General features: G+C 48.5%; 1 protein-coding gene across 1 annotated transcript in view; it reads right to left on the bottom strand.

The window, feature by feature from the left end:
- Positions 1 to 24,675, bottom strand: part of LOC308046275 (ral guanine nucleotide dissociation stimulator-like 1) — a gene marked incomplete at both ends in the record, with an annotated part of 39,828 nt that overhangs the window by 5,470 nt on the left and 9,683 nt on the right. The window contains 7 exons of the mRNA XM_080354003.1: positions 297 to 421; positions 1,572 to 1,756; positions 2,201 to 2,278; positions 3,101 to 3,309; positions 3,953 to 4,063; positions 4,693 to 5,190; positions 22,419 to 22,663. Of these exons, the coding sequence (XP_080210129.1) occupies positions 297 to 421; positions 1,572 to 1,756; positions 2,201 to 2,278; positions 3,101 to 3,309; positions 3,953 to 4,063; positions 4,693 to 5,190; positions 22,419 to 22,663 (1,451 nt within the window). The remainder of the gene's footprint in view (positions 1 to 296; positions 422 to 1,571; positions 1,757 to 2,200; positions 2,279 to 3,100; positions 3,310 to 3,952; positions 4,064 to 4,692; positions 5,191 to 22,418; positions 22,664 to 24,675) is intronic.

The raw sequence follows: 24,675 nt of genomic DNA, 5'->3' as shown, positions 1-24,675 counted from the left end.
TCAAAATACGCTATTTCTGAGGGGTCAAATATTAAACTTTGCAAAAGAGGCCACACAGTCTACATTCACACTGTAAAAAAGAAGACAAAAACCTTCAGAAGAACTGAAGGAAAAGCCCAATGAATGAAGCAAGTTTGGATAACCAAGCAGAGCTGTGCTCTGTGTCCCAGCAACAGAGCGGTTCTGGAACGCTAGACTTACATTGATCTAAGTTAAAAAATAAACAGACAAACAAACAATTAGAAGCCCAGAACTATTTCCCCGAGCAGTTCAAGTAATACGTGTGACCTACATACCGCGTCCATGTATGTCAGCTGTTCTGCCACCAGGTCTTCTTGGAACAATGAGAATTCTTCTGCACCGCTCATGTCCCGTTCCTCTTCGTCATCCAGGTCGCAGGGAGAAAGGCTGTGGAACGCGTCTGGCCAGCGTGGAAACACGAGTCAGTGAATTTATACAGAACACAATTAATCAAAGCAGATATTTGAAAAATCACTACATCTAATAGCAGAACATGCAAAGGGACCTGCCTGGTGTAACGGCCGAGCTGTGCTGCACATTTTAGTGAGAAAGATAAGGACCGGAAGATTAAATTGGCAAAGAGAAGGTAGAAGAAAAAGAAACAGGGAGAACTGAGCTGTTCAGGGTCTCTTAGCTGAGAAGTGCCTTAACCCATTCACTAGCCATTCTTTGGGAATAAAAAACCCACCACCCCCCCACAACAATTCCTTATTAACACTGCAGAATTTTGATAATCTACTTGCCAGCATTTATGCTTTCTATAGTCTGAAAAACAGCTGAACTGCAAAGAGACAGGACTGCAATTATACCCCCAAAATATTACGCTGAGAACGCCCTTCTGTCCAGATTTCAAGGGAAGAGGAGGAGAAGGGAGACAGACCAGTTGGAAAGTTAAAACATGCTTTGCTAGTAGTACTGATGAGGAGAGAAAGTAATGCAAAATATACAAAACCAATCGTGGCTCCAGCAGCTGCAGGACAAGCACCCGGACGCCCTGGGCTGGACTCGGCAGTAAACCAGAGCTGGATTCAGGGCTGCAGGGCCTGGAACCAGGCCTAGGATCGCAGGCAGGCTCCTCTTCAGATGCCGGCCATGGACGAGGAGAGCGAGACCCTGGTGATCTCCCAGTTCTAGATGCTGCACAATGTGGATGGCGTGCAAAACCTACCGAGCCGGTCACTTTGGGTCACCAGTTCTGGCCACCCCTCCCAGCAAGTCCGCCCCTCTCACGGGATGTACAGAATTGACCAGCAGCCTCGGCTGCCGCAGCACTAAGTCTAAACCTGGGCCTTTTCTGCACGCCAGTCCTACCGTTATGCGCTCCAGAGCCAACAGGGTCTGAAAAACACGCAGCCAACGTGAGAATCATGCACGTAGAAGAACTTAGTCCCTCCACTAAAGCTGGAAGTTGATTCCAGTTCCAACTCACATACTACGTGAGCTCTTACGACCTTTCGGCTCACGGCACTGGAAGCTTTGTGCCCTGGATAAGGGGATGTGTCAGGGTTGTCGCTGGGAGAACACACAGACAGCAGAGGAAGGTACTTTACCATCATTCTCCAGTTCTTCTTTCTGGAACTGCTCCAGGAGGTTCTGCGCCCTCTTCTCTGGGTCGGAGCCGGGCATGTTCTTCTTCAGGTAACTCAGCACCTTCAGCAGACACACGTAGTCAGGCGGCTCTTGGAAATCCTCGGCACATTGGTCGAGCCAGGCTTGTAAAATCGATGCAATCGCACTGTGAGCAAATTCAGAGAGAGCACATGGGTTGTATGCAGCAGGTATTGATGCAATCCTATGGATCTGTACCTAATACAACAACAGGAACGCTGAGCCATGCATCCCCCACGTGAAGGCAATATGGAGATTTCCGTGAGCATAAAATTTAATTTGTTCTTTTTATGCAAGAAATATTATTAAGATAATACTTCATAGGAAACTAAAGGCTGCTTCTTCAATTACACCTTGAGAAACCAGCGCGGTCATTCAAAAAAGTAAAAGATTTGCTCTGTGTTGTATTATTGGATGTGTTATGAGACAGCTGATACTCGGCCTTTACACAAGCTCCTTGAAGCACACAGGGCTGTGATTTGTCAAAGGAAACAACAGCTCTGCTGCCCACGTCCCGCTCCAGCACCGAACCCTGACTGGGGCTCGCTGGGCGCTGCAAAACCGAACTTACGTCCTGAGCACTGTGCTGGATTCGGGCGAATTCTGGTTTCCACGCTCCTCAGAGCCCGAGATCTCCAGGTTTCCGTATCTGAAAAAATGAGATGGCTGCTTAGAGGAACCGCTACTGAGCAAAAGCAAAATCCCAAATAGCGTAATCCATATGCAGTTGGCATAAACATATACAATTGGCATGAAGACAAGGGCTTCATGCTGGACAATTCCACGGTGGCTGGGGACGCTGAGGCGGAGATGAAGGCTTTGCACATGTCCCCGTGCACTGCAAAGCAAACTCAGACTAAACCAGGCAAACCCGTGGTGCCTCTGACAGGAGCGGCGCAGCCACAGCCATAGGGAGCTCAGCTGGGGACACGGAGCCTCGAGAGACCTGCGAGGAGAGCCCTGGCGGCAGCTGGAACAGCTCCTTCCAAACCACACCTTGCACCTCCTTACGTACGGGTGAGGAGGAGTTCATGGGACATCTGAGTGTGAACATTTTAATGGCTGCTCAGAAAACACCACAAACCCATCAAACCCAGAACTGACTGCAAGACGGAACAAGAAGGAATCTATTCCAGGTGTGACTTTACGGCCCACACATATTCTGGTCTTTTTTTAAGGGAAAAGCTGTATTGATTTTCTTGTGTCGGTCCCACTTTGGTTCCTTAGCGCTCAGACCACGCACACTTTCCCCACTCGGCGCTTAAGCTTTAATGAGAGTTGGGATGTGGGCAGCGTGCATTTACACATGCTGTGTTTATGCTGAAATCCCGAACTTTGCGGGATTCTTGACCTCTGTCCATCAGGTTATTAACTCCATGTCCACTAAAAGTAGGGGAAGAAATTCCTGTCAACGTCCCCCTGTCGTGTATAACAAATGATGGCTCAGTTTCCATTCTGTCCCGCCTCTTACCTGTCCAGGAGCAGCTCCAGGACTGTGCTGGTGGAAGCAAAGGCCCTGTACGTTGAGAGGAAGATGTTGATGTATGTAAAATCCTTATCTGCAAATGCCGTTGGAAGCGTCTCCACCAGCTTTTCCAAAGTTCCAGCTTTCAGGGCCCTGCTTTTGCACGTCTCGTCCGGGCTGACAGTGTGTTCTGCAGGTAACCGGTCCCCTTCAGCCTACAAGCGGAAACAAAGACAAAGCACAAAACTCAGACAGAAGCCAGAGCCCCGACACAGCCTGCACAATGAAACACAGATTCCATTCCACCTTTTTACAGGAATAGTCCATCTCTAGTTACTAAACAATTTTGTCAGTTTTGGCTTTCCGAATACCAAATGCTGTATCAAATACTGGAGGACAATGAAGACGTTTCTTATTTAAACAGGCAAGTGCTTCCAGTGCTTAAGCTGTAATCTCATGGTTGGCTTTTAAACTGACCCTTCTCTCCTAACAGGGCCAACCATTCAAAAACCCCGGATGCTTTCTTAGCATCAAGAAGTTTAAGAAAGGTTTATTAGACTTCTTGCAGCATGAAAGATCTAAGTTCCTTCACTTACTGGTACCTCTACAAGAAGTTACTAAGCAAGATTTCAAGCTCCTCAGTATTTAAAGGAATTGGTAATAAAGCCCAGCTCCCTCAAATTGAACAAAACTTTATATTACTTTCAACATGGGTTCTATGATATTTTCACAACATAACATGGAAGTTCTACCCACTTGCTGACCCTCTGGCTCAAACTGCCACAGCTGCACTGATTGCAATGAAGTGAGGACACTTGAATCAGCTGGGGACCTGGCCACCACGCCAGCTCTACTTACCCCGAGCCATCTTGCTCCTTCACTGTCAGGCTGCTGGATCTGCGCTCTTCTCAGGGGGTCACAGTCAACAGCGCCTTCTTGTGCTTTTTCAGCTCCATCCTCAGTTGTGCTCTGCCAGGAAAAGGGCAAAGAGAAACAAGTCAGAGAGAAAGGAACATGGTCCCTCACAAGCGCAGGCTGCAGACACCAGCATGCCGACACCAGCATCTCAAAACACCTCAACAACACCCACTTAAGTCGCCACTTTTTAGCTGCCTTTAGTTACCTGGGGTTTTTGGACTTTTAACTGAAAGCACAGAGGAGCTGAGAGCACAAATTACTGCACAAGCCCACGAAAGAGGTAAGAATTAAACCAGAGAGTCCAGATCTCCTGAACCCCAGCACTAACAGCCGCTGTATTAACATGCTGATACATGTTGAGGAGCAAAGCACTAGAGAACTGAAAACAGACGTAACAATTAACTTTAGAAATACATATACTGGTCCCCCTGCAACCACATAATGTTTTTTCGTCATACATGCCACTTGAATAATTAAAGTTTCAGGGCTTTACTAACTACCACAGCCTTAAGCACAGCAACAACTCAATTAGAAAGGATTTCAGTGCAGTGCAATCAAATCCTGATTTGGGGAAGCTGGGGTTTGGGGTTTTGGGGGGCTGCTTTTCTGTTTGTTTTTATCTCCTTTATCTCTAAAATATCCCCTAGTCAGATAGAACTGTCTGCACACCAGTGACTTGCCTCTTGAACGCTCTGTGGAACCTCCACATCTTCCCCAGGTTGGTTCCTCACATTGTCTTCCAGGCTCTGTGGAGTCTTCATGTCTTCTTCAGCTGGCTTGCTTGGAGTCTCCTCTATGCACTCCGCAGTCTCCACGTGTTCCTCTCTTATCTTGCTTGGACTCTCCTCGTTGTGCTCTGGAGTCTCCATGTCTCCCTCTGTTATCTCGCTTAGAGTGTTCTCAATGCACTTTGGAGTCTCTGCGTCTTCCTCTGTTGTCTTGCTTGTAGTCTCGTCATCTTCCTCTCTTGTCTTGCTTAGAGTGTGCTCAGTGTGCTCCGGACTCTCCTCAATGCCCTCTGGAGTCTCCACATCTTCCTTGGTTGGCTTGGTCACAGTCTCCTCAAGGCTGTGCAGAGACTCCACATCTTCCTCGCGTGTCTTCCTCCTGGGTGTCCTCCTCCTTGGTCTCCTCCAGCATCTCCAAACAGACAGGTTCCGAAAGGGGAAGTTCCGAGCCTGTTAGAAAACAACGGAAAGGCACTTTTGAATTGCAGATAGCAACACATTTACTTTTAATGTCCTTGCAAAAGTACCAGGACAAGATCATATGAACCCTGATCTTTAGGCACTATTACAATGCAAAAAATAGATCGTATGACAGAATAATAGAATCATTTTGGTTGGAAGAGATCATCGAGTGCAACCATTAACGCACCCCTCCCACTGCCCCATGTCCCTCAGAACCTCATCTACGTGCCTTTTAAACCCCTCTAGGGATGGTGACTCCACCACTGCCCTGGGCAGCCTGTTCCAATGTTGAATAACCCTTTCACAGAATCACAGAATGTCTGGGATGGGACGGGACCTCGAAAACTCGTCCAGTGCAATCCCCCCATGGAGCAGGAACACCCAGATGAGGTTACACAGGAAGGTGTCCAGGCAGGTCTTGAATGCCTCCAGAGCAGGAGATTCCACAACCTCCCTGGGCAGCCTGGGCCAGGCTCCGGCACCCTCACTGATAAGAAGTTTCTTCTCAAATTTAAGTGGAACCTCTTGTGTTCCAGTTTGTACCCATTACCCCTTGTCCTGTCACTGGTTGGCACCAGGAAGAGCCTGGCTCCATCCTCCTGACACTCCCCCTTTATATATCTGTAAACATTAATGAGGTCACCCCTCAGTCTCCTCTTGTCCAGCTCCAGAGCCCCAGCTCCCTCAGCCTTTCCTCACACGGGAGATGCTCCACTCCCTTCAGCATCTTGGTGGCTGCGCTGGACTCTCTCCAGCAGTTCCCTGTCCTGCTGGAACTGAGGGGCTACAACTGGACACAAGATTCCAGGTGTGGTCTCCCCAGGGCAGAGCAGAGGGGCAGGAGAACCTCTCTGACCTACTGACCACCCCCTTCTAACCCACCCCAGGTACCATTGGCTTCCTGGCCACAAGGGCCCAGTGCTGGCTCACGGTCACCCTGCTGTCCCCAGGACCCCCAGGTCCCTTTCCCCTACGCTGCTCTATAACAGGTCATTCCCCAACTTATACTGGAACCTGGGGTTGTTCCTGCCCACATTCAAGACTCTACACTCGCCCTTGTTCTATTTCAATAAATGTTTCCCTGCCCAACTCTCCAGCCTGTCCAGGTCTCTGATGGCAGCACAGCTTCCAGTGTCAGCCACTCCTCCCAGCTTGGTGTCATCAGCAAACTTGCTGACAGTCACTCTGTTCCCTCGTCCAAATCATTGATGAATATATTGAATAACACCGGCCCCAGCACTGCCCCCTGAGGCACTGCACTGGATACAGGCCCCAACTGGACTCTGCCCCATTGACCACGACTCTCTGGCTTCTTCCCTTCAGCCAGTTCACAGTCACCTCACTACCCGATCATCCAGACCGCACTCCCTCCCATTTCCCAACAGCCAACCTGAGCCTCCCCCGGCACAACTGGCGGCCGTTTCCTCCCGCCCCGTCACTTGTCACTCGCAGTGTCACCAACACCCTTCTCTCGGCACTCGGAGCTGCCCCCCCCCGCCCCGTGTCCCCCGCAGCCCCGTGGGAGGGCGGGCGGCGGGGCCCGGCTCGCTCATACCCGTCCGCAGCAGGGCCCGCAGCTGATCCCGCACATGGCGCTGTGTCCGCGTCCGCAGGCAGCGCTGCTGCCGGCTCCGCCAGTCCCGCGCTCCCGCTCTCTCTCTCTCGCACCGACCGCTCGCCCCGACGGCAACGGCGGCAACGGCTCCGGCGGCACCGCGGCGCCCGGACGCGGCCTCGCGGCAGCACGTGCCGCCCGCCGCCGGCCAATCGCAGCTCGCCGTCGCTCCGGGCACGCCCCCTTGCCCCGCCCCCAGCCCGCCTGCGGTCCAAGCCCTTGCTCAGCCGGACAAAGCGCTGGGAACGGGACAGACGGACCGAGCCGGGAGCGTGCGGATCAAACTGTCCGTGGAACACAACTTGTGCTGCGGCAGAGCGGGGGACGAGCGCTCCGGAGCTGCTTCACACACGCACCACATGCTTGGATTTTACTGCTGGCCCTTGCAAACGCAAACCAGACCCGCACTGTCTGACCAACACCCCCTGCAGTTCATTCATTTGTTGCCCTCGAGCAAGTTCCGCCAGATACACGTAAACAGTCCACGGGCTACAAGCACAACTGCAGCCGGGCTGTGGCTCCTATATACATCCCAAATGGAATATTCCATCCCAAAGGAATCCCAAATACAGCATCCTAGATACAGCATCCCAGATTCAGCATCCCAGATACAGCATCCCAGATACCCCACCCTAGATACAGTATCCCACATACAGTATCCTAGATACAGCATCCCAGATACAGCATACTAGGTACATCATCCTATATATAGCATCCTAGATACAGGATCTAAGATACAGTATCCCAGATACATCATCCTAGATACAGCATCCTAGATACAGCATCCTAGATACAGCATCCTATATACAGCATCCTTGATACATCATCCTGGATACAGCGTCTGAGATACAGAAGCCCAGATACAGCAACCTAGATACAGCATCCCAGATACAGCATCCTAGATATAGCATCCTTCCTACATCATCCTGGATAGAGCATCTGAGATACAGAATCCCAGATACAGCATCCTAGATACATCATCCTAGATACAGCATCACAGATAGAGCATCCTAGATACAGCATCCCAGATAAAGGATCCCAGATACAGCATCCTGGATACAGCATCCTTGATACATCATCCTGGATACAGCATCTGCCATACACAATCCCAGATGCAGCAACATAGATACAGCATCCCAGATACAGTATCTTAGATACCACATCGCAGATATAGCATCCCAGGTACAGCATCACAGAGCATCCTAGATACAGCATCCCAGATACAGCATCCTAAATACAGCATCCCAGATACAGCATCCCAGATATAGCATCCCAGACACAGTATCCTACATACAGCATCCTAGATACAGCATCTCAGATAGAGCATACTAGGTACATCATGCTATATATAGCATTCTAGATAGATGATCTAAGATCGAGCATTCCAGATACAACGTCCTAGGTATAGCATCCTAGATACAGTATCCTAGACACAGCATCACAGATACAGCATCCCAGATACACAGTCCTAGATACAGCATCCCTGATACAGCATCCTAGATACAACATCCTTGATACAGCATCCTCAATACACCCTATGAGATACAGCATCCCAGACAGAGCAACTGAGATACAGCATCCCCAATACAACATCCCAGATACAGCATCCCAGATACATCATGCTAGATACTGCATCCCAGATAAGGCATTCCAAATACAGCATCCTAGATACAGCATCCCAGATACAGCAACCTCGAAACAGCATCGTAGATACAGCATCCTAGATACAGCATCCTAGATACAGCATCCCAGGTACAACATTCCAGATACAGCATTCAATATACGTCATCCGAGATACAGCATCCTAGATACAGCATCCCAGATACAGCATCCTTGATACTGCATCCTACATACAGCATCCTAGATACATCATCCAAGATACAGCATCCTTGATAAATTCTCCTAGATACAGCATCCCAGATACAGCATCCCAGATACGCCATCCTAGATACAGCATCCTAGATACACTATCCTAGATACACCGTCCTAGATACAGCATCCCTGATACAGCATCCTAGATACAGCATCCTTGATACATCATCCTGGATACAGCGTCTGAGATACAGCATCTCAGATACAGCATCACAGATAGAGCATCCTAGATACAGCATTCCAGATTCAGCATCCCAGATACAGCATCCCAGATAAAGGATCCCAGATACAGCATCCCAGATACAGCATCCTAGATACAGCATCCCAGATACAGTATCCTTGATTCAGCATCCTAGATACAGCACCCCAGATACAGCATCCTAGATACTGCATCCTACATACAGTATCTGTCCTGGTTTTGTTAAACACAAGTTTCTTTTTCAGTGAATTTTGCCTGTCAGCTAAAGCTTCATATTAACTGCATTTTCCTGGAGAACCAGACACATGTTTTGGTAAAACCTAGCAATGAAATGCAAACTTATTGATAAGCATGGATGGACATCTCGCGAGAGGGGCGACGAGGAACAACTGACCAACTGTGTATAACATTCCATTCACGTGAATACTTCATATAAAATAGGAGATCACGAGGATCTCGTCCCTTTTTTCCCTATGGCCGACATTAGGAGAGGACCTTGCTAGTCGTCCCTGCGAACTGAGGTCTAGTGAGAGACTGAATCCAGCTCTGGTTGGCTGTGGAGTCTAATCCAGGACTTTGGGTGCCAGCTCTGCAGTTGCTGAGACTTTCAAGATTGGGTTTTGTATATTTTGTATTATTTTCTCTATTCTTATTAGTAGCATTAGTAAAACATCTTTAATTTTTTCAACTCTCTTCTCTCTGTCCTTCTTTTTCTCTCCCGATCGCCTGTCTTGAGTGGAAGGGGGGAGAGGGAGGGGCAAAAGGGGGAAGTGGGGGAGAAGAGGGGGTTAACAATACATCTGCCAGGGTTTTATTGTCACCCCGCAATCTTAACCCTCGACAGTATCCCAGATACATCATCCTAGATATAGCATCCTACATACAGCATCCTAGATACATCATCCTAGATACAGCATCCTTGATAAATTCTACTAGATACGGCATCATAGATACAGCATCCCAGATACAGTATCCCAGGTTCTGCATACTAGATACATCTTACTAGATACAGCATCCCAGATACAGCATTCCAGATACAGCATTCCAGATATAGCATCCCAGATACAGCATCCTAGGTACAGCAACCCATATACAGCATCCTAGATACAGCATCCCAGATACAGCAACCCAGATATAGCATCCCAGATACAGCATCCTAGATACAGCATCCTAGATACAGAATCCCTAATACAGCATCCCATATACAGCATGCCAGATACAGGATCCCAGATACAGCATCCCAGATACAGCATCCTAGATACAGCATCCCAGATACAGCATCCTTGATACATCATCCCAGATATAGCATCCCAGGTACAGCACCACAGAGCATCCTGGATACAGCATCCCAGACACAGCATCACAGATACAGCATCCTAAATACAGCATCCCAGATACAACATCCCAGATATAGCATCCCAGATTCAGCATCCCAGACACACTATCCTACATACAGCATCCTAGATACAGCATCCCAGATACAGCATACTAGGTCCATCATCCTATACATAGCATCCTAGATAGAGGATCTAAGATAGAGCATCCCAGATACAACATCCTAGATATAGCATCCTAGATACAGTATCCTAGACACAGCATCACAGATACAGCATCCCAGGTATAGCATTCCAGATACACCATCCTAGATACAGCATCCCTCATACAGCATCCTGGATACAGCATCTGAGATACAGCATCCCAGATACAGCAACCTAGATACAGCATCCCCAACACAACATCCCGGATACAGCATCCCAGATACATCATGCTAGACACTGCATCTCAGATAAGGCATCCGAAATACAGCATCCCAGATACTGCATACTCAATACAGCATCCTAGATACAGCATCCTAGGTACAACATCCTAGATACATCATCCTAGATACAGCATCCTTGATACATTATCCTAGATACAGCATCCCAGATACATCATCCCGGATTCAGCATCCAAGATACAGCATTCCAAATACAGCATCCTAGATACAGCATCCCAGATACAGCATCCCAGATACAGCGTTCCAGATACAGTATCCTAGATACAGCATCCCAGATACAGCATCCTTGATACAGCATCTTAGACACAGCATCCTAGATACATCATCCTAGATGCAGCATCCTTGATACATCATCCTAGATACACCATCCTAGATACAGCATCCCAGATGCAACATCCCAGATACAGCATCCTAGATACAGCATTTCAGATACATTATCCCAGATACAGCATCCCAGATACAGTATTCTAAATACAGCATCCTAGATACCGCATCCCAGATACCACATCCCAGATACAGCATCCCAGATACAGTATTCCAGATACAGCATCCTAGATACAGCATCCCAGATACAGCATCCCAGATAAACCATACTAGATACAGCATCCTAGATACATCATCCTAGATACAGCATCCCAGATACAGCATCCTAGATACAGCATTCCAGATACAGCATCCCAGATATAGCATCCCAGATACAGCATCCTAGGTACAGCAACCCATATACAGCATCCTAGATACAGCATCCCAGATACAGCAACCCAGACATAGCATCCCAGATACAGCATCCTAGATACAGCATCCCACATACAGTATCCTTGATTCAGCATCCCAGATACAGCATCCCACATACAGCATCCCAGATACAGCATCCCAGATAAACCATACTAGATACAGCATCCTAGATACAGCATCCCAGATACAGCATCCCAGATACAGCAGCCTTGATACATCATCCTGGATACAGCATCTGAGATACAGAATCCCAGATACAGCATCCTAGATACAGCATCCCAGATACTGATACGGGGACTAAACAGTTAACTAATTAACACTTTAAAAAACTAACACTTGACACTTAAAGTACTAAGCCTACCCCACATCACTCAACACACTTAGAGAGCCGACCCTTTAACCCACATCACTATTGCCCAGCCTTGCTTAGCTCTGTGTAACTTATTGTACAGAAAGCAGGATGTCACTGACGCCCTGCAAGGACAATAATCCTTGGTGCATGCTTGGGTGAACTGGATTACAGAAACTGAGGCACAGGACAGGAGATACGCCAGTTTAACCCACTCAGCAGTCTGAGTCCCAACCAACTCATCACCAAAGGTGACCGTGTACAGAGAAAGAGGACCCGGGGTCACGATCACTGTGCAGCTGCAATCAGGAGGATCCAGAGCTGGAGACTGTGGAAATGGTCTCCTGAAATCATTGCAATAAGAACCGCCTTCTCGGGGACAGGTTCTGAATATGTACAGGCGTTCCTAGAACTGTCATGAATATGCAACATTTTACTGCATTTAACCAAGCCAACCATCAACGCTTACAGGCAAGACACAATCTCTATGACAAGCACACAAGTTTTCGCCCTCAGCTGTAGATCAGGGACAAGCTTGCGCAGAGACGCCCTGTTGCTCTTTCGCGTTAAGGCATGATCTGTTTCGTTTCTCTTGTAGATCGGCTGCTGAGCTCCTTTCCTTGGGCCACTGTGAAGCATTTGCCACAGGTGAGAAGTAGCTAGGAGCAGCATCCAGTTCTGCCTACGACTGTCTTTGCTCCTTTACTAGCAGAGCTCCCGTGCATCTGTGCGCGTGAGAAATGCAGGACTGGGCAACGTCGTGCGACACGCGGAGCTTTGCCAACAAACGGCGCAGCTGTGCACTCACTCCAGCTTAAGCACGAATGGAGCCTGCATCAAGGCACACGCAAGTGGACAGACAAACGTTTGTAGACACACGTGCTTTCACGCACACGGTCGTCCAAGTACAGGGACGTATCAGCAGGTACCCTCCAAAAGAATATTCTCGTGCAGCCACGTATGCGTGATGCAGTACGCCAGCCATCAACGGACGTGTTTACCCTCAAGCACGTCAGTACGTTTCGCGTACGTCTTTCTCTCCATAGATGGGGGTGGGCGTGTGCATGTGTGTGTCCAGGCGTTTGCTTAAGCTTCAGTGTGTGAAAAGGTAGGTGCTTTTCTCTAGCTGCGTTCGCGCGCACGAGGTGGTGGGCGCACATACCTGGGAGCTTGTGGAAAGGTTTCTGCTTGGTTTTCAGTGGGGAATCGTGTGTGTTCACGTGGACAAACAGAAGGCGTAGCAACTAGGTTCCAGCGCAGAAAACGCAAGTTTTCCGATGCTCTCTCTTTCTCTCCCTATACCGAGTCGTGTATAGAAACCGCTAAGCCTGCGATCGGCAAGTAAGCTACCACGAAGCATGCCATACGGAGAAAATACCAACAGATCCTCGGTCCACACATTGTTTCTGATACGTGCTTGAACGCAAATACCTTCGTGCTGCTGTGCCATAAAAGACGTCCGTCAGAATAGGTGATTGCGCGCACCGGTGCAATTGCTTTGTTCTACATTCAGTCCTGGTATGCGGGGCTTTCAGAACTGGCTCTGTGGAGTCGTCTGCGGAAATGCCGCTGTCGGAACATGCACACTCGATTGTTTACCAAAATATAGGCAGACACGTTTTACCACGTTGTTCAGCATGCAGAGAGCTACGTCTGTTCCGAAGAGACAACGGAAACGCGTGTGCACGCACAGAAGAAAAACCCAACCAGGTGCCTTTGTGTGAACATGAAACAGCCGTCTGTACACTCGCAGACACGGGAACATGCATCGATGCAGTCACACAGCCACCAGCTTTTGAGCACAGGCTCTGCTGGTTTTCACACTTTTCAGGCACAATCCCAAAAGCCGCGCACAATGCAGTTCATTCGCTAAATGTCGATGAGACTTTGGAGAATAAAGAACAGGTCTCTTGTGGCCCAAAGCAGTGAGTCCTTGGCTGTTTTGGCCGTTTCAGTCGGGGTCTCAGGCAGAGAGGTGGGAGCAGGGCTGGGAGGTGCAGAGGGTTGCCCTTGATGTTGCTTGAGATGCTGCCCCAGATGAGGATGGACTGGACAGAGAGGGAGGGAGGCGCCGGGAAGGGTGGCTGTCCGGCACTGAGCGCGTCTGTCAAGGAGGGCTGCTGTGGTGCCAGAGGCTGCGGGGCTGGAGCAGTGCTCCTGTGCCTCTCACTACTTACCCGCCCCTTCCCCCCTGGCCTCTCCCTCTGTGTATTTTTTCATTCCCTGTTCCTCTCTTCCTCTCCATGATTGTGCTCTGCTGGCTGTCCCTCCTTTCTCTTTTCTCCAAGTCCCTGTCTCTCTTTGTCAACCGACCTTTTGTCGTTGCCCCAATTTCCTGCTCCCTGTGCCTCTTTTTTTCTGTCTCTCTCTGTCCTTCAGCCCATCGCAGCTTTTTCCTTCTCTGTCTCTTTGTCCTGATCTACAGCCCTCTCTGTTTATCACAGTCTGTCTGGGCTGTTCCTTGTTCGTTGTCACTCTCTGCCTGGTACGTCTCCCTCCCTGTGCTTGCTTGCTTCCTTCCTTCCTTCCTTCCTTCCTTCCTTCCTTCCTTCCTTCCTTCCTTCCTTCCTTCTGTGTGTCCTTCCGTCCTTCTCTCCTCTTCACTCTCACTGTGGTTTTACGTCCTGCGTCCCACCATCCCTGTTCTTCTTCCTGTTCGTCTCCTCTCTCCCTGTCCCTCAAAGCTGCTCCCTGACTGGTTTGCCCACCTCTTCCTCCTGACACTTCTCTCTCTGTCTCCATCCCTCTGTTCTGCTCACCTTCCCTGGTTTTCTTTCTCATTGTTGTTATTCTTGTCTGTCACTCTGTCCTGTTCCCTGCCCCGTCATTTCTTGCTATATCCTCCTGTCCTGCACCCCGCCCCTATGCCCACCTCTCTTCTTTTTACTCCTCCTCTGCCTCGCTGCCCACCCCAGGTGTTTTTCCCATCTTGTTCCTGGTCTCAACTGTTATTTTTCTTTCTCTCTCCTGCTCCCTCTCACTCTTTCTGCATCTCTTCCTCTTTCCCTGCTGCTTCTTTCTCCATGGCCAGATCCTTGCTTGCCTCTTGCTTTCTGTCCTTTTTTTCTTTTCTGTCTTTCTGTCCTCTTATAGGTCTGATCCTTTCTCACTGTACCCCCTGCCCAGCTGCTGCCCCTTCTTTCCTCTCTCTCCCGCTCTGGTTTTCCTTTCTCCATCTCTGTCCCCCTGCCCACCACAGTTGTGTTTTATCCTCCAGTTCTGTCCTGCCCACTGTTCTTTGCTCTTCCTCTGTCACTCTGTCCTGCTCCCTGTGTGTAGTTCTGGGGCTCCCCTGGGGGGACAGGGTCACCGCCAGCCCGGCTGGGAGGTGAAGCCGGAGACAAAAGAGACAAAAGGAATTCTATAAGAAGGTACCAGCCAATGAGCAATTGCCAACACTTGCATGTAGAGCGCGTGGACTGTGCATGCAGCCAATCACGTTACTGTATGGAGCGTGCAATATATCATTGCAAGGCGCGTGGACAGGGCAGCTCTAGTATAAAGCTGGCTCGGTCCAACAATAAAGCTGAACTCTGTGAACATCATATTGGTGTGTCAGGTTCCATCTCTCCCGTGCCAGCAACATTTTGGTGAAGCAATGTGATACTTCATATGGAAGACGACCCCGAAGTGAAGAAGCGAGAGGGCCGGCAGTGCCGGCCAAGGTAAGCTGGGCGCTCAAAGAGAAGCAGAAAGTAGGCCTATGGCGAATCAGGCAGCGCGGGAAACGTGGCATCCGTGGAAGAAAAAGTGATAGTTTAAAATATTCCGCAGCTGGCTGCACAAACAGAAAGAAACTTGGAGTGAGATGCCGTCGAGCATCTCCTACAATTTCACAACGGAAGGGGTGTGCTCGAGCTACGGACAAGCTTTTTTCTCCCGGTACATGGGGGAGACAGGGACTGAGCTGTGGGAGGCTGTCACGGGAGGGAGTCGGAGCGTGGCGGGAGGTCAGGCAGCTGGTGGAGGATGTCCCAGGGGAGCCGGAACTGTGTGCCGCTCCCCGCCCCACTGCGAGCTGCCCCAGCTCTGAGAACTCTGAAAAGCCAACGCTGCTGGTTTGCCCCGTATCAGACTTGGAGTTTTGGGGAGGCAGTGAGCCGCTTGCACCCTCTGTGCCCTTTGAGCCATTACCTGACGACGAACGGCAGCAACCAGCAAGTTACAACAACCCCGAACAAGTTAATCCAGCTGATGTTCCTTTACCAAAAGAGCCCATGGGTCACCACGATGGACAACAAAATCACCGTGACTTCTGGGATGAGGGACACTTGCAGAGCCTGAAGGACTTGCTGGGACAGCAGGAGGTGCAGATGCAAGAAGTGTTAGAGGCAATTAAGCGGTTAGATGGGGGTAAAGTGCGAGTAAAACTTCACAGTTAATAGCATACAAAAAGGCATCAGATGCAATTAAGGACGGGTTGGAGGCAATTGGCAGGGATTGTGAAAAACGGGGAAAACAGGATCGGGAGGGGGTGGATTTGGACCTCACTCCTGAGGAGCTCCAAATAAAAAAGCAGCGAATACAAAAATGGGCAAAGCAGTGTGTAAAAGACAGGATGTGGTCAATAAGGGAAGCAGACGAATATTTGCGAGCATAATATGGAAAAGGGCTAGAGACTGGGTCAGCGGATATGCGTCGACTCACTGATCCACAAGGAAACACAAGGGAATTGTACAGCAGTGACAGTGATGACGATCCGGGTGCTGCTCCTGTGCGTCAGGGTAGAGATATTCCTCGAGATCACTCATAATGCAGGGCAGCGCTGGCACGGGGTAATCAGGGACGCAACCATTGAAGGGGGTTATGTTACTTGGCAGTATTACAGCAATGCTGGTGTATGTAGATAATAGGGGTGTCACAGAGGCCCCCCGAGGTTACTTTAAGGGACAACAGGGTCCAAAACAACTTGTATTAAACCGGTGAGAAACATGGTTAACACTCCAAAAGTGACTTGAATACAGGTTCGGATATCAGTTGAGGAAAATTATTAAGGGTCAGCAACTAACACAACAGGAGGTCCACAGAGTGCATGCACGTGGCTTCACCAGAACAATGCCGGAGCCGCCCTGAGTCCGGGCAGAGCCCACACTTGCCTGAGCACGGTGTGGGGTTATTTTAAAGGGACACACGTACTCGTGTTGAGTACGGAAAGTGTACACTCGTGATTCTGCGAGGGGAAATTTATAATACACTCGCAATCCTGTGAGGAGAAATACACATGCAAATGTGCACGGAATATTACACGTGCTTATGTGGAAGCACAGGAGGAAAATACACTCGCAATTCTGTGAGGATTAATTTATACACGTGCTCGTATTGACCACGGAACGTACGCGTGCAAATGTGCACGGAAAGTATAAATACACGTGCAAATGTGCACAGAAAGCAGATACACTCGCAATCCCGCGAGGGTTAATTTTACTCACACCGTGGCGCAAGGCAAGCGGAGTCTCCGTCCCGGGGGCAGCGGCTCCCGGCGGCAGCGGCTCAGCTCGTGCTCCAAGAGATCCGCGCAAGGGGCGGAGTCTCCACGGGAATCCCGTTTTTATAGGCTGATCAGATCTGACTGTGGGCATTCCAGAAGCTTCTCTGCACCCCACACTGGCTGTGGGTGCCCCTGAAGCCTCCAAACATCCCCCACACTGGCCGCGGGCGCCCAGCGGCTCCCTGGCACCTCTGCGCTCCCTTCTCCCTTCTCCTGTCTCTTAATGGCCCTGGCCAGGGGCTCTGGGGCCAAACAGAAGCAGCTGTCAGGCTCAAGCAGCAGAGAGAGGGAGATGTGTCTGCTCCTTCCATAGCGAAGGAGGGAGGGGGACAGAGGGAGTTTTGCATTCTGCCACAAGGGGACAACGGCAGTGGTCTCCTTTAGACTGGAAAACAAGCAGCTGCAGTGCAGTAATGCAATATGGTATGGATAATAAACATGTGATGCAGCTAATAAATTCCTTTTTCAAGGGGCAAGTACTAACTCCGACGGATGTTCGGGCATTGATGGAGTTATTACTTCCCCCAACGGGGTATTTGATGTTCTTGGAGTAGTGGCAGGGGAAGGTGGAATTGGCAGTATTAGAAAATGTTAGTTTACCAGCTGATGATCCATTGCGATGAGCCAGCATGGACCAATTACTCGGTCGTGGACAATATGCGGATGGTGCCACTCAGGCAGCGCTTCATCCAAGGATTTTACATCAAACGCAAGGGCTTGCCCTGGCGGCAGTGAAAGAATTACCAAATATAGGTACCCCTGTGCCACCCTATTCTACGATAAAGTAGGGTCCTGGGGAACCCTATATGAAGTTTGTGGACCATTTAAAAGAAGCTATAGATGCTTCTCCTAACCTGACTCCAGAGGCAAATCTGCTGTGGGGAAAGATTTGGCCGTGATTAGACCTCAGAAGCTTACTACGAAAGCAGAGGTAGCAACCCTTCACAGTGCAATGAAATTGGTAGCGGACTTGCGGTGGATAAGAAACGTTGTGGGAATTACAAATACAGATTTGCAACCATTGTTTAGTCTCCTTCGTGAGGGACGAGACCCCCAAGAACCACGGTGCCTTACACCAGCAGCACAAAAAGTGCTTGCGCAAATTGCAAGAAAAATTTCACAGAACACGGCTCAGCGGATGAGATCAGAATTGCCTGTTGCCCTTTATGCCTATAACACCAATACGGAGGTGGCAGGACTTTGGGCTCAGTGGAGTATGGAAGAAAAGGATCCGCTGTTAGTATTATAATGGATATTTCTAAGCAATCAAAACCAAAAAAGCCGTCATTGAGAGGCGGGAAGCCATTGCCCAAGTGGTAGTGAAAGGACTAAGCCAATATCTGACCTTGTCTGGGTCGTACGTTGCTAAAATTGTGATCCCCATTTCTCTCAACCTGTTTGAACGGATCCTTCTCAAACATGACGATTTTGCCTTAGCTCTTACCTGGATTCCAGTGCAGGTGGACAATCATTATCCACTGCATCCCGTATTTAAAACCAACCTCCCCCTGGAGCCCGTGTCAGTTGTTAGTGAGCGTCCATTAGATGCGATAACCATTTTCACGGATGCAAGTAGTCGCTCAGGCAAAGGAGGGTTTGTGTGGTTTGAGCAGGGTCAGTGGCATTCACAGACTGTTATAGCTGAAGGATCAGTTCAAATGTTAAAGTTGCAAGCGGTGATAGCGACATTACAAAAATGGCATAACTGCTCAATTAATCTGGTAGTAGATTCCCTTTATGTTGTGGGAGTTGTACGAAGAATGCACAGAGCGCTTTTGCAGTGAGTTTCCAACCCCTTGTTGTTTGAGGCATTATTAGATTTGTGGAACGTGTTAGATTATAGGACAGCGCCAGTATTTATAATGCATATAGGAAGCCACTCTAACCTACCAGGTGGTCTAGTTGAGGGAAGCAACATTATAGACAAACTCGTGGCGGTGACCACGTATTTCCTTTTGAACAAGCCAGACAAGCTCACGAGTTCTTCCATCAATCCTCAGCATCGCAGTTTGCCCTTACCAAGGAACAAGCTCGATCCATTATTGCAGCTTGTCCCGACTGTGCCTGCATAGCGCCTCTGCAACAAAAGGGAGTGAATCCTCGGGGCTTGCAGACAGGCCAATTATGGCCAGACTGCTATTACTGAATCTGCACCATTTGGCCAACAAAAGTACATTCATTTGTCCATAGATACCTGTTCAGGGCTGCTGTGGGCTACAGCTTTGACCTCAGCAAATGCAAAAGCGGTAAAGCGTCATTTTTTACAAGTGAAACTGAAATGGAACCTGCTGTTATGCACCATATCAAAAATGTCAAAGATTTTTCCGAAAATGTACCTAAGGTTAGTGCGTTTAATCCAACAACACAGCAATAAGAAGGTCCTATGTCATTAGTAACCTGGGGAAGGGGATATGCTTGTGTTTCTACAGGTAATCATAAAAATTCGTGGATCCCAGCAAAGTGAGACCTTGGCTAGCTAACAATGAAGAAACCTCTCTGCGCTCCTTCCTGAACACGCACCCTGCCCCTGTGTGCATCTCTGTCCGCATCCCGGTGTGCGCAGTTCCCCATCCCCATGTCTAGTGGGCTTTCTTCTGCTGCTGAGCTCACCTGCTGAACCCCACTTGTAAAGGGAGGGTTGGTTCTTTATCGTGGCACCACCGTAAGAAAATGGAACCAATGAAGGTTCTGTTTAAAAACCACAAACACTGTGGTGTTCAGCACAGTCATGAGAGGAAATACACATGACAGGGCATCGTAAAGAGAGGTGTAAATGTTGGCTGGCAAATGACAATAGCTTTCTAAACACACTGGAACAATGTTGAAATGTGACAGGTCCACATATGATGTTATTTTAAAATAATACCAGCAGTTAATAGTGGCTGTATGTTTGGGTCCATGTGCTGCCTTTAACAAGCTAAAAACAAGCCCACCTGGCACATGAAATGAAAGCGCCTCTTGGCAGGACCTCCCCACGCGGCATCAGCTCAAAACATTTAAACTCCTACCGTTTTTTTCAAACTTAAACTTGTTGGTGTGTTATTTCTCATTGCAGTGAGCTGTCGGCAAGCTGTTACTGGCAGCTGTTTTCTGTAACTCGTCTTTTCTCTGCTGATGTTCAGCTACCACTGAAACCTCATCACATCGCACCAGTTATTGAAAACCTTTTATTGCAAGCAAAAAGTGACATAACAGAGCTGCAATGTTTTCTGCAAGGCATTCTGCCGATATTTTATAACTGATACATGCTGCTTCTGCCAGTCAATTAAAAATAACTCAACATTTTTACTACACACAGACTAATTAATGCCGGTTAAAAATAACAGTTACAAAACAGTTTGGTTTGTATCTGGCTTTTCTTCAGTCTTTGTCCTGGGCCTTCCCTCAGTAGAACTGCTGCTAAGAGGAAATAAATGTACATTAATAACAGGTGAGACACACACACCACCATCTTTTGTAATAGTTTATAAAACGGCTTTTGCTTCAGTTCTGAAACTTTTTTTTGTTTTCAGATGATCAATTAAGGGAACAGACGAGAAAGGATGAGCCCACTAGCTAAGATTATGAACAAGCAATTAATTTAGTATCTTCCTAATCAATTAATTTAGTATCCCCATGAGGTTCAACAAGGCCAAGTGCAAGGTCCTGCACCTGGGTCGAGGCGACCCCTGGTATCAATACGGGCTGGGGATGGAGGGATGGATGGATGGAGAGCAGCCCCAGGGATGGACTTGGGGCGCTGGTGAATGAAGGACTGGACATGAGTTGGCCATGAGCACCTGCAGCCCAGACGGCCAAACACATCTTGAGCTGCAGCAAAAAGAGTGTGGGCAGCCGGTCAAGGGAGGGATCCTGCCCCTGTGCCCCGCTCCGGTGAGACCCCCTGCAGTGCTGGGCCAGCTCTGGGTCCTCAGCACAGGACACACATGGACCTGCTGGAGAGGGGCCAGAGGAGCCCCAGGAATGACCCGAGGCTGGAACAGCTCTGCTGGGGACAGGCTGAGAGAGTTGGGGTGTTCAGCTGCAGAAGAGAAGCTCCGGGAGACCTTAGTGCACCTTTCTGGACGTAAAAGGGGCCGATAAGAAAGATGGGGACAGAGTTTTGAGCAGGGCCTGTTGTGACAGGACAAAGGGCGATGGTTTTAAACTAAAGGAGGGACATTCAGGCTGGACATGAGGAAGGAATTGTTGGCCCTGAGGGTGGTGAGAGCCTGGCCCAGGTTGGCCAGAGAGGTGGTGGATGAACCATCCCTGGAGACATCCCAGGCCAGGCTGGACGGGGCTCTGAGCAACCTGAGCTGGTGAAGATGTCCCTGTCATGGCAGGGGGGGCACTGGGAGCTGGGAAGGTCCTTCAACCCAAACTGCTCTATGATTCTATGATTCTATGATTCTATTCTACATTTAATTAACAAAGACACAAGATAATCAGATTGTAGACTCGTCTCATCTGGTAATTCTTTCATGTCCTACGATGTCTAGCAACGGTAAATAAATTAGATATACATTCTTATTTCAACAGCAGACAATTATGAAGAGGTATACACAACAGAAGTTTTATCCTCATGCCCCCGTGTTCTTCTTTAGAAAAACATACATTTAAAAAACTTTTTAGAATAACAAGACACTATCTTAAGTCTCTAGCAATATCTTAAATGTTAGAAGTTTGCTTTCTCCTGCTTCTTTAGGTGCTGAAGCTGGATTTGAAGGAAGACATTGAGGGGACCCCTCTAAGAGTCAACAAGCAGTGAATAAGAACAGGGGAGAAAAAAGAGTCCCGAAGTAAGGGTCAAACACGTCATCAGTGAATGAACCCTGTCAGCTTTCTGTGCAGTACACACTACTTGCTTTCTTCAACAAAATGTGTTTGTGACTCAGGAACAGTTTAGCAGGAAAGATCGCAGGTTATTCCGTTATTTTGCATTAGATTTAGCTGTTCCCTTCATTCGTCACCATAAAGCATTTTACATTTTTGGAGGTGGAGGGGAGGAGGAAAGAAAGAAAGAACAGGGAAAGAAATGATGAGGTACCTGGTGTAACCTACAAGAACTGAACTAGATCCATCAGCTGCTGTTACCCTTATTCGTGCTTTCCCCTCAGCTTTATCCTGTTTAACTTTACTACTGCTTGCCTTGGGTTTCCCCGCAGGATCTTCTGCAGGAGGCACATTTGCTCCTCTCACAAGATTTTCGCCACTTTCTTGGTTCAGTTCAATCTCGTCTGTCTTTGACAACTCCTTCTTCGCTTTTTTCACAGGAGGTTCCATTTGAGGAGAATTTTCGCAATCGGTGTCCACCGTCTCCTGGGAAGTTTTAGCTGCTATTATTGTGTCGTCTTTCTTAGGAGGAGCAGCCACTTCTACTTTCAACTTTGTCTGGTCATTCTTTTCTTTTGGCTCGTCCTTCTCTGTTCTCTCCTCTTCAGACCCTGGTTTGAAAAGAATCAAATCTGCTTCCATAGGCTCATCTCTTACAGGGGTGGCAGCACCTCTGCTCGGGAGCACGAACAGAGAGGCTGTTTTATCGTCTCCTGCTGGAACTGGCTCTCTCGGTGTTCTTGCACCTTCCAGCAACTCAGCACTGCGAAATCCTTCATTCTCATTGCATTTTCTTCTCTTCTGGTGTCTTTTCTGTTCATTTCCTTTGTCATCTCCCCATGGATATTTCACCTCTTTCTCTTTTGATTTTCTAGGATCACTGATGCCAGGCCTCTCTCTTCCAGAAGGTTCTGCACCGTAATGTCCAGTTATATTATGACTTCTGTGGCTCTGCCCACCAGGATAATCCTCCCTGTTTTCACAAGCACACGCTGAGTTCTCTTGTCTGCTCCCAGGTGGACCAAACCTCTCAGGAGAAAAGTTCTCTCTGTTTACTGCACGTGGAGGTTGAGCAGCAACAGCACAGCCCTTGTAAACCTCGCCATACCATTCTCTATAGTTCCTTTCCCATTCTCTGCGTCTTTCCTTTTCAAATGGATCTCTGACGTCAACAGGTCTGCCATAGTAACCTTTCATAGAAGATGCTGGACCTTCTGCGTTCCTGTTAAAATACTCCCTCTCTCCTTCCCCTTGAGGCACAGTCCTTTTAGTGTGAAACTGGCCTCTAAACACCGGAGACCGTGACCATGAACGGCATCTTCTGCATGAGCGAGACCTTGACCGGCAATGATGACGTGACCCTGGACTAGAACGACGGTCACGACTGTTTGCTCTGCCTCTTCTTTGACACGGTGATCGGGAGTGGGAACGAGACCGGGAATGACTAAAAGATCCAGAGTTGGTGCGAGAGTGGGAAGAGCCTGGTCTTGACTTGGAGCAGGTATACGAACTTCTGGAGTGAGCTGGAGCATCATAGGGAGACCTGGACCTTCAATAAAACACAACACACACACACACAAATGAAGTTGATTCAGAACAGCTGTTGACTTAATGCTACTGCAAATTTAAGAACCTGACAACAATTTCTGCTTAAAGGACCCAACAGCTGCTGCTTCGTTCATCTAAAAACATACAGGAAGGGAAAATCTATTTGCACTCCTGTCGCAGGAACCACCACCACTGGGGGTTCATTTAAGGCGGTGTGTGCTGGCCTCTGCTGGTACACGAATGTGCACATTTCTAACTACTCAGCAACTACATGCAATGCAAATCATTTTTGCTGCAGTAAGAGGCAAAAAGAGCAAATAATCACTGCAGGCACAGGTCTCCTTTCTTCAAGACCACTGAAATCAAGCCATTTAAAAATTTATTACCACTTGCATTCTCCACAACTATTTGTGCATTATTACTTCATTATAAACCAGCTTTTGCCTACGTTACGTGTCGTGGCCTCTTTTAACAGGTTACAATAGTAATATATTGAATTTCTGTAGAATACCTACAGTTCCCAGCCTGGTCGACCACTGGCTGAGCAGACTGTACTGGCTCTCACTGCCTGACCTTTTTCAGTGGAGAGAGGAGACAGAAAAAGCCCATTCAGTTTATCTGAAGATAATGTTAAAACATAAAGTTGTAGTTAGTTACCATTGGTGAGTATTGATTGTCCTTGCGGGCCCAGGAGACTTGTCAGTGCTGGCTGTCTCAGTGCAGGAACCTGATAGCCCTTTGAATAAACACAGACCGCTGGAAAACAAGCTCTGCTAAAATACAAGAATCACTGCATATTTTGAAATAAAATTTACCTGCTCTTCCGACAAACCCCTGCTGGTCAGAGAGGAGGGTTGAGAAAGTCCAGCGGCGCTCACCAGAGCAGCAGGAGCTGTAACCACATCAGCCTCGCTACAAAAAACCCGAATTTACATCATTCAAACAGAGTTCTGAAGTGCTGCTTGAAATATCAAGTCCAAGGTAAGAAATGCTGGCTACTGTAAAAGGAAAAAGAATCGGCACCACATTTACAAATGTGAATTTGGTTGATTCCAAATGAAGCGCTGAGCAGGGG

Source organism: Nesoenas mayeri, assembly GCF_963082525.1.
Source record: "Nesoenas mayeri genome assembly, chromosome: 15".
NCBI lineage: Eukaryota > Metazoa > Chordata > Aves > Columbiformes > Columbidae > Nesoenas > Nesoenas mayeri.
The sequence above is the reverse complement of the archived record's forward strand: the minus strand, read 5'-3'. Positions and strand labels throughout refer to the sequence as shown.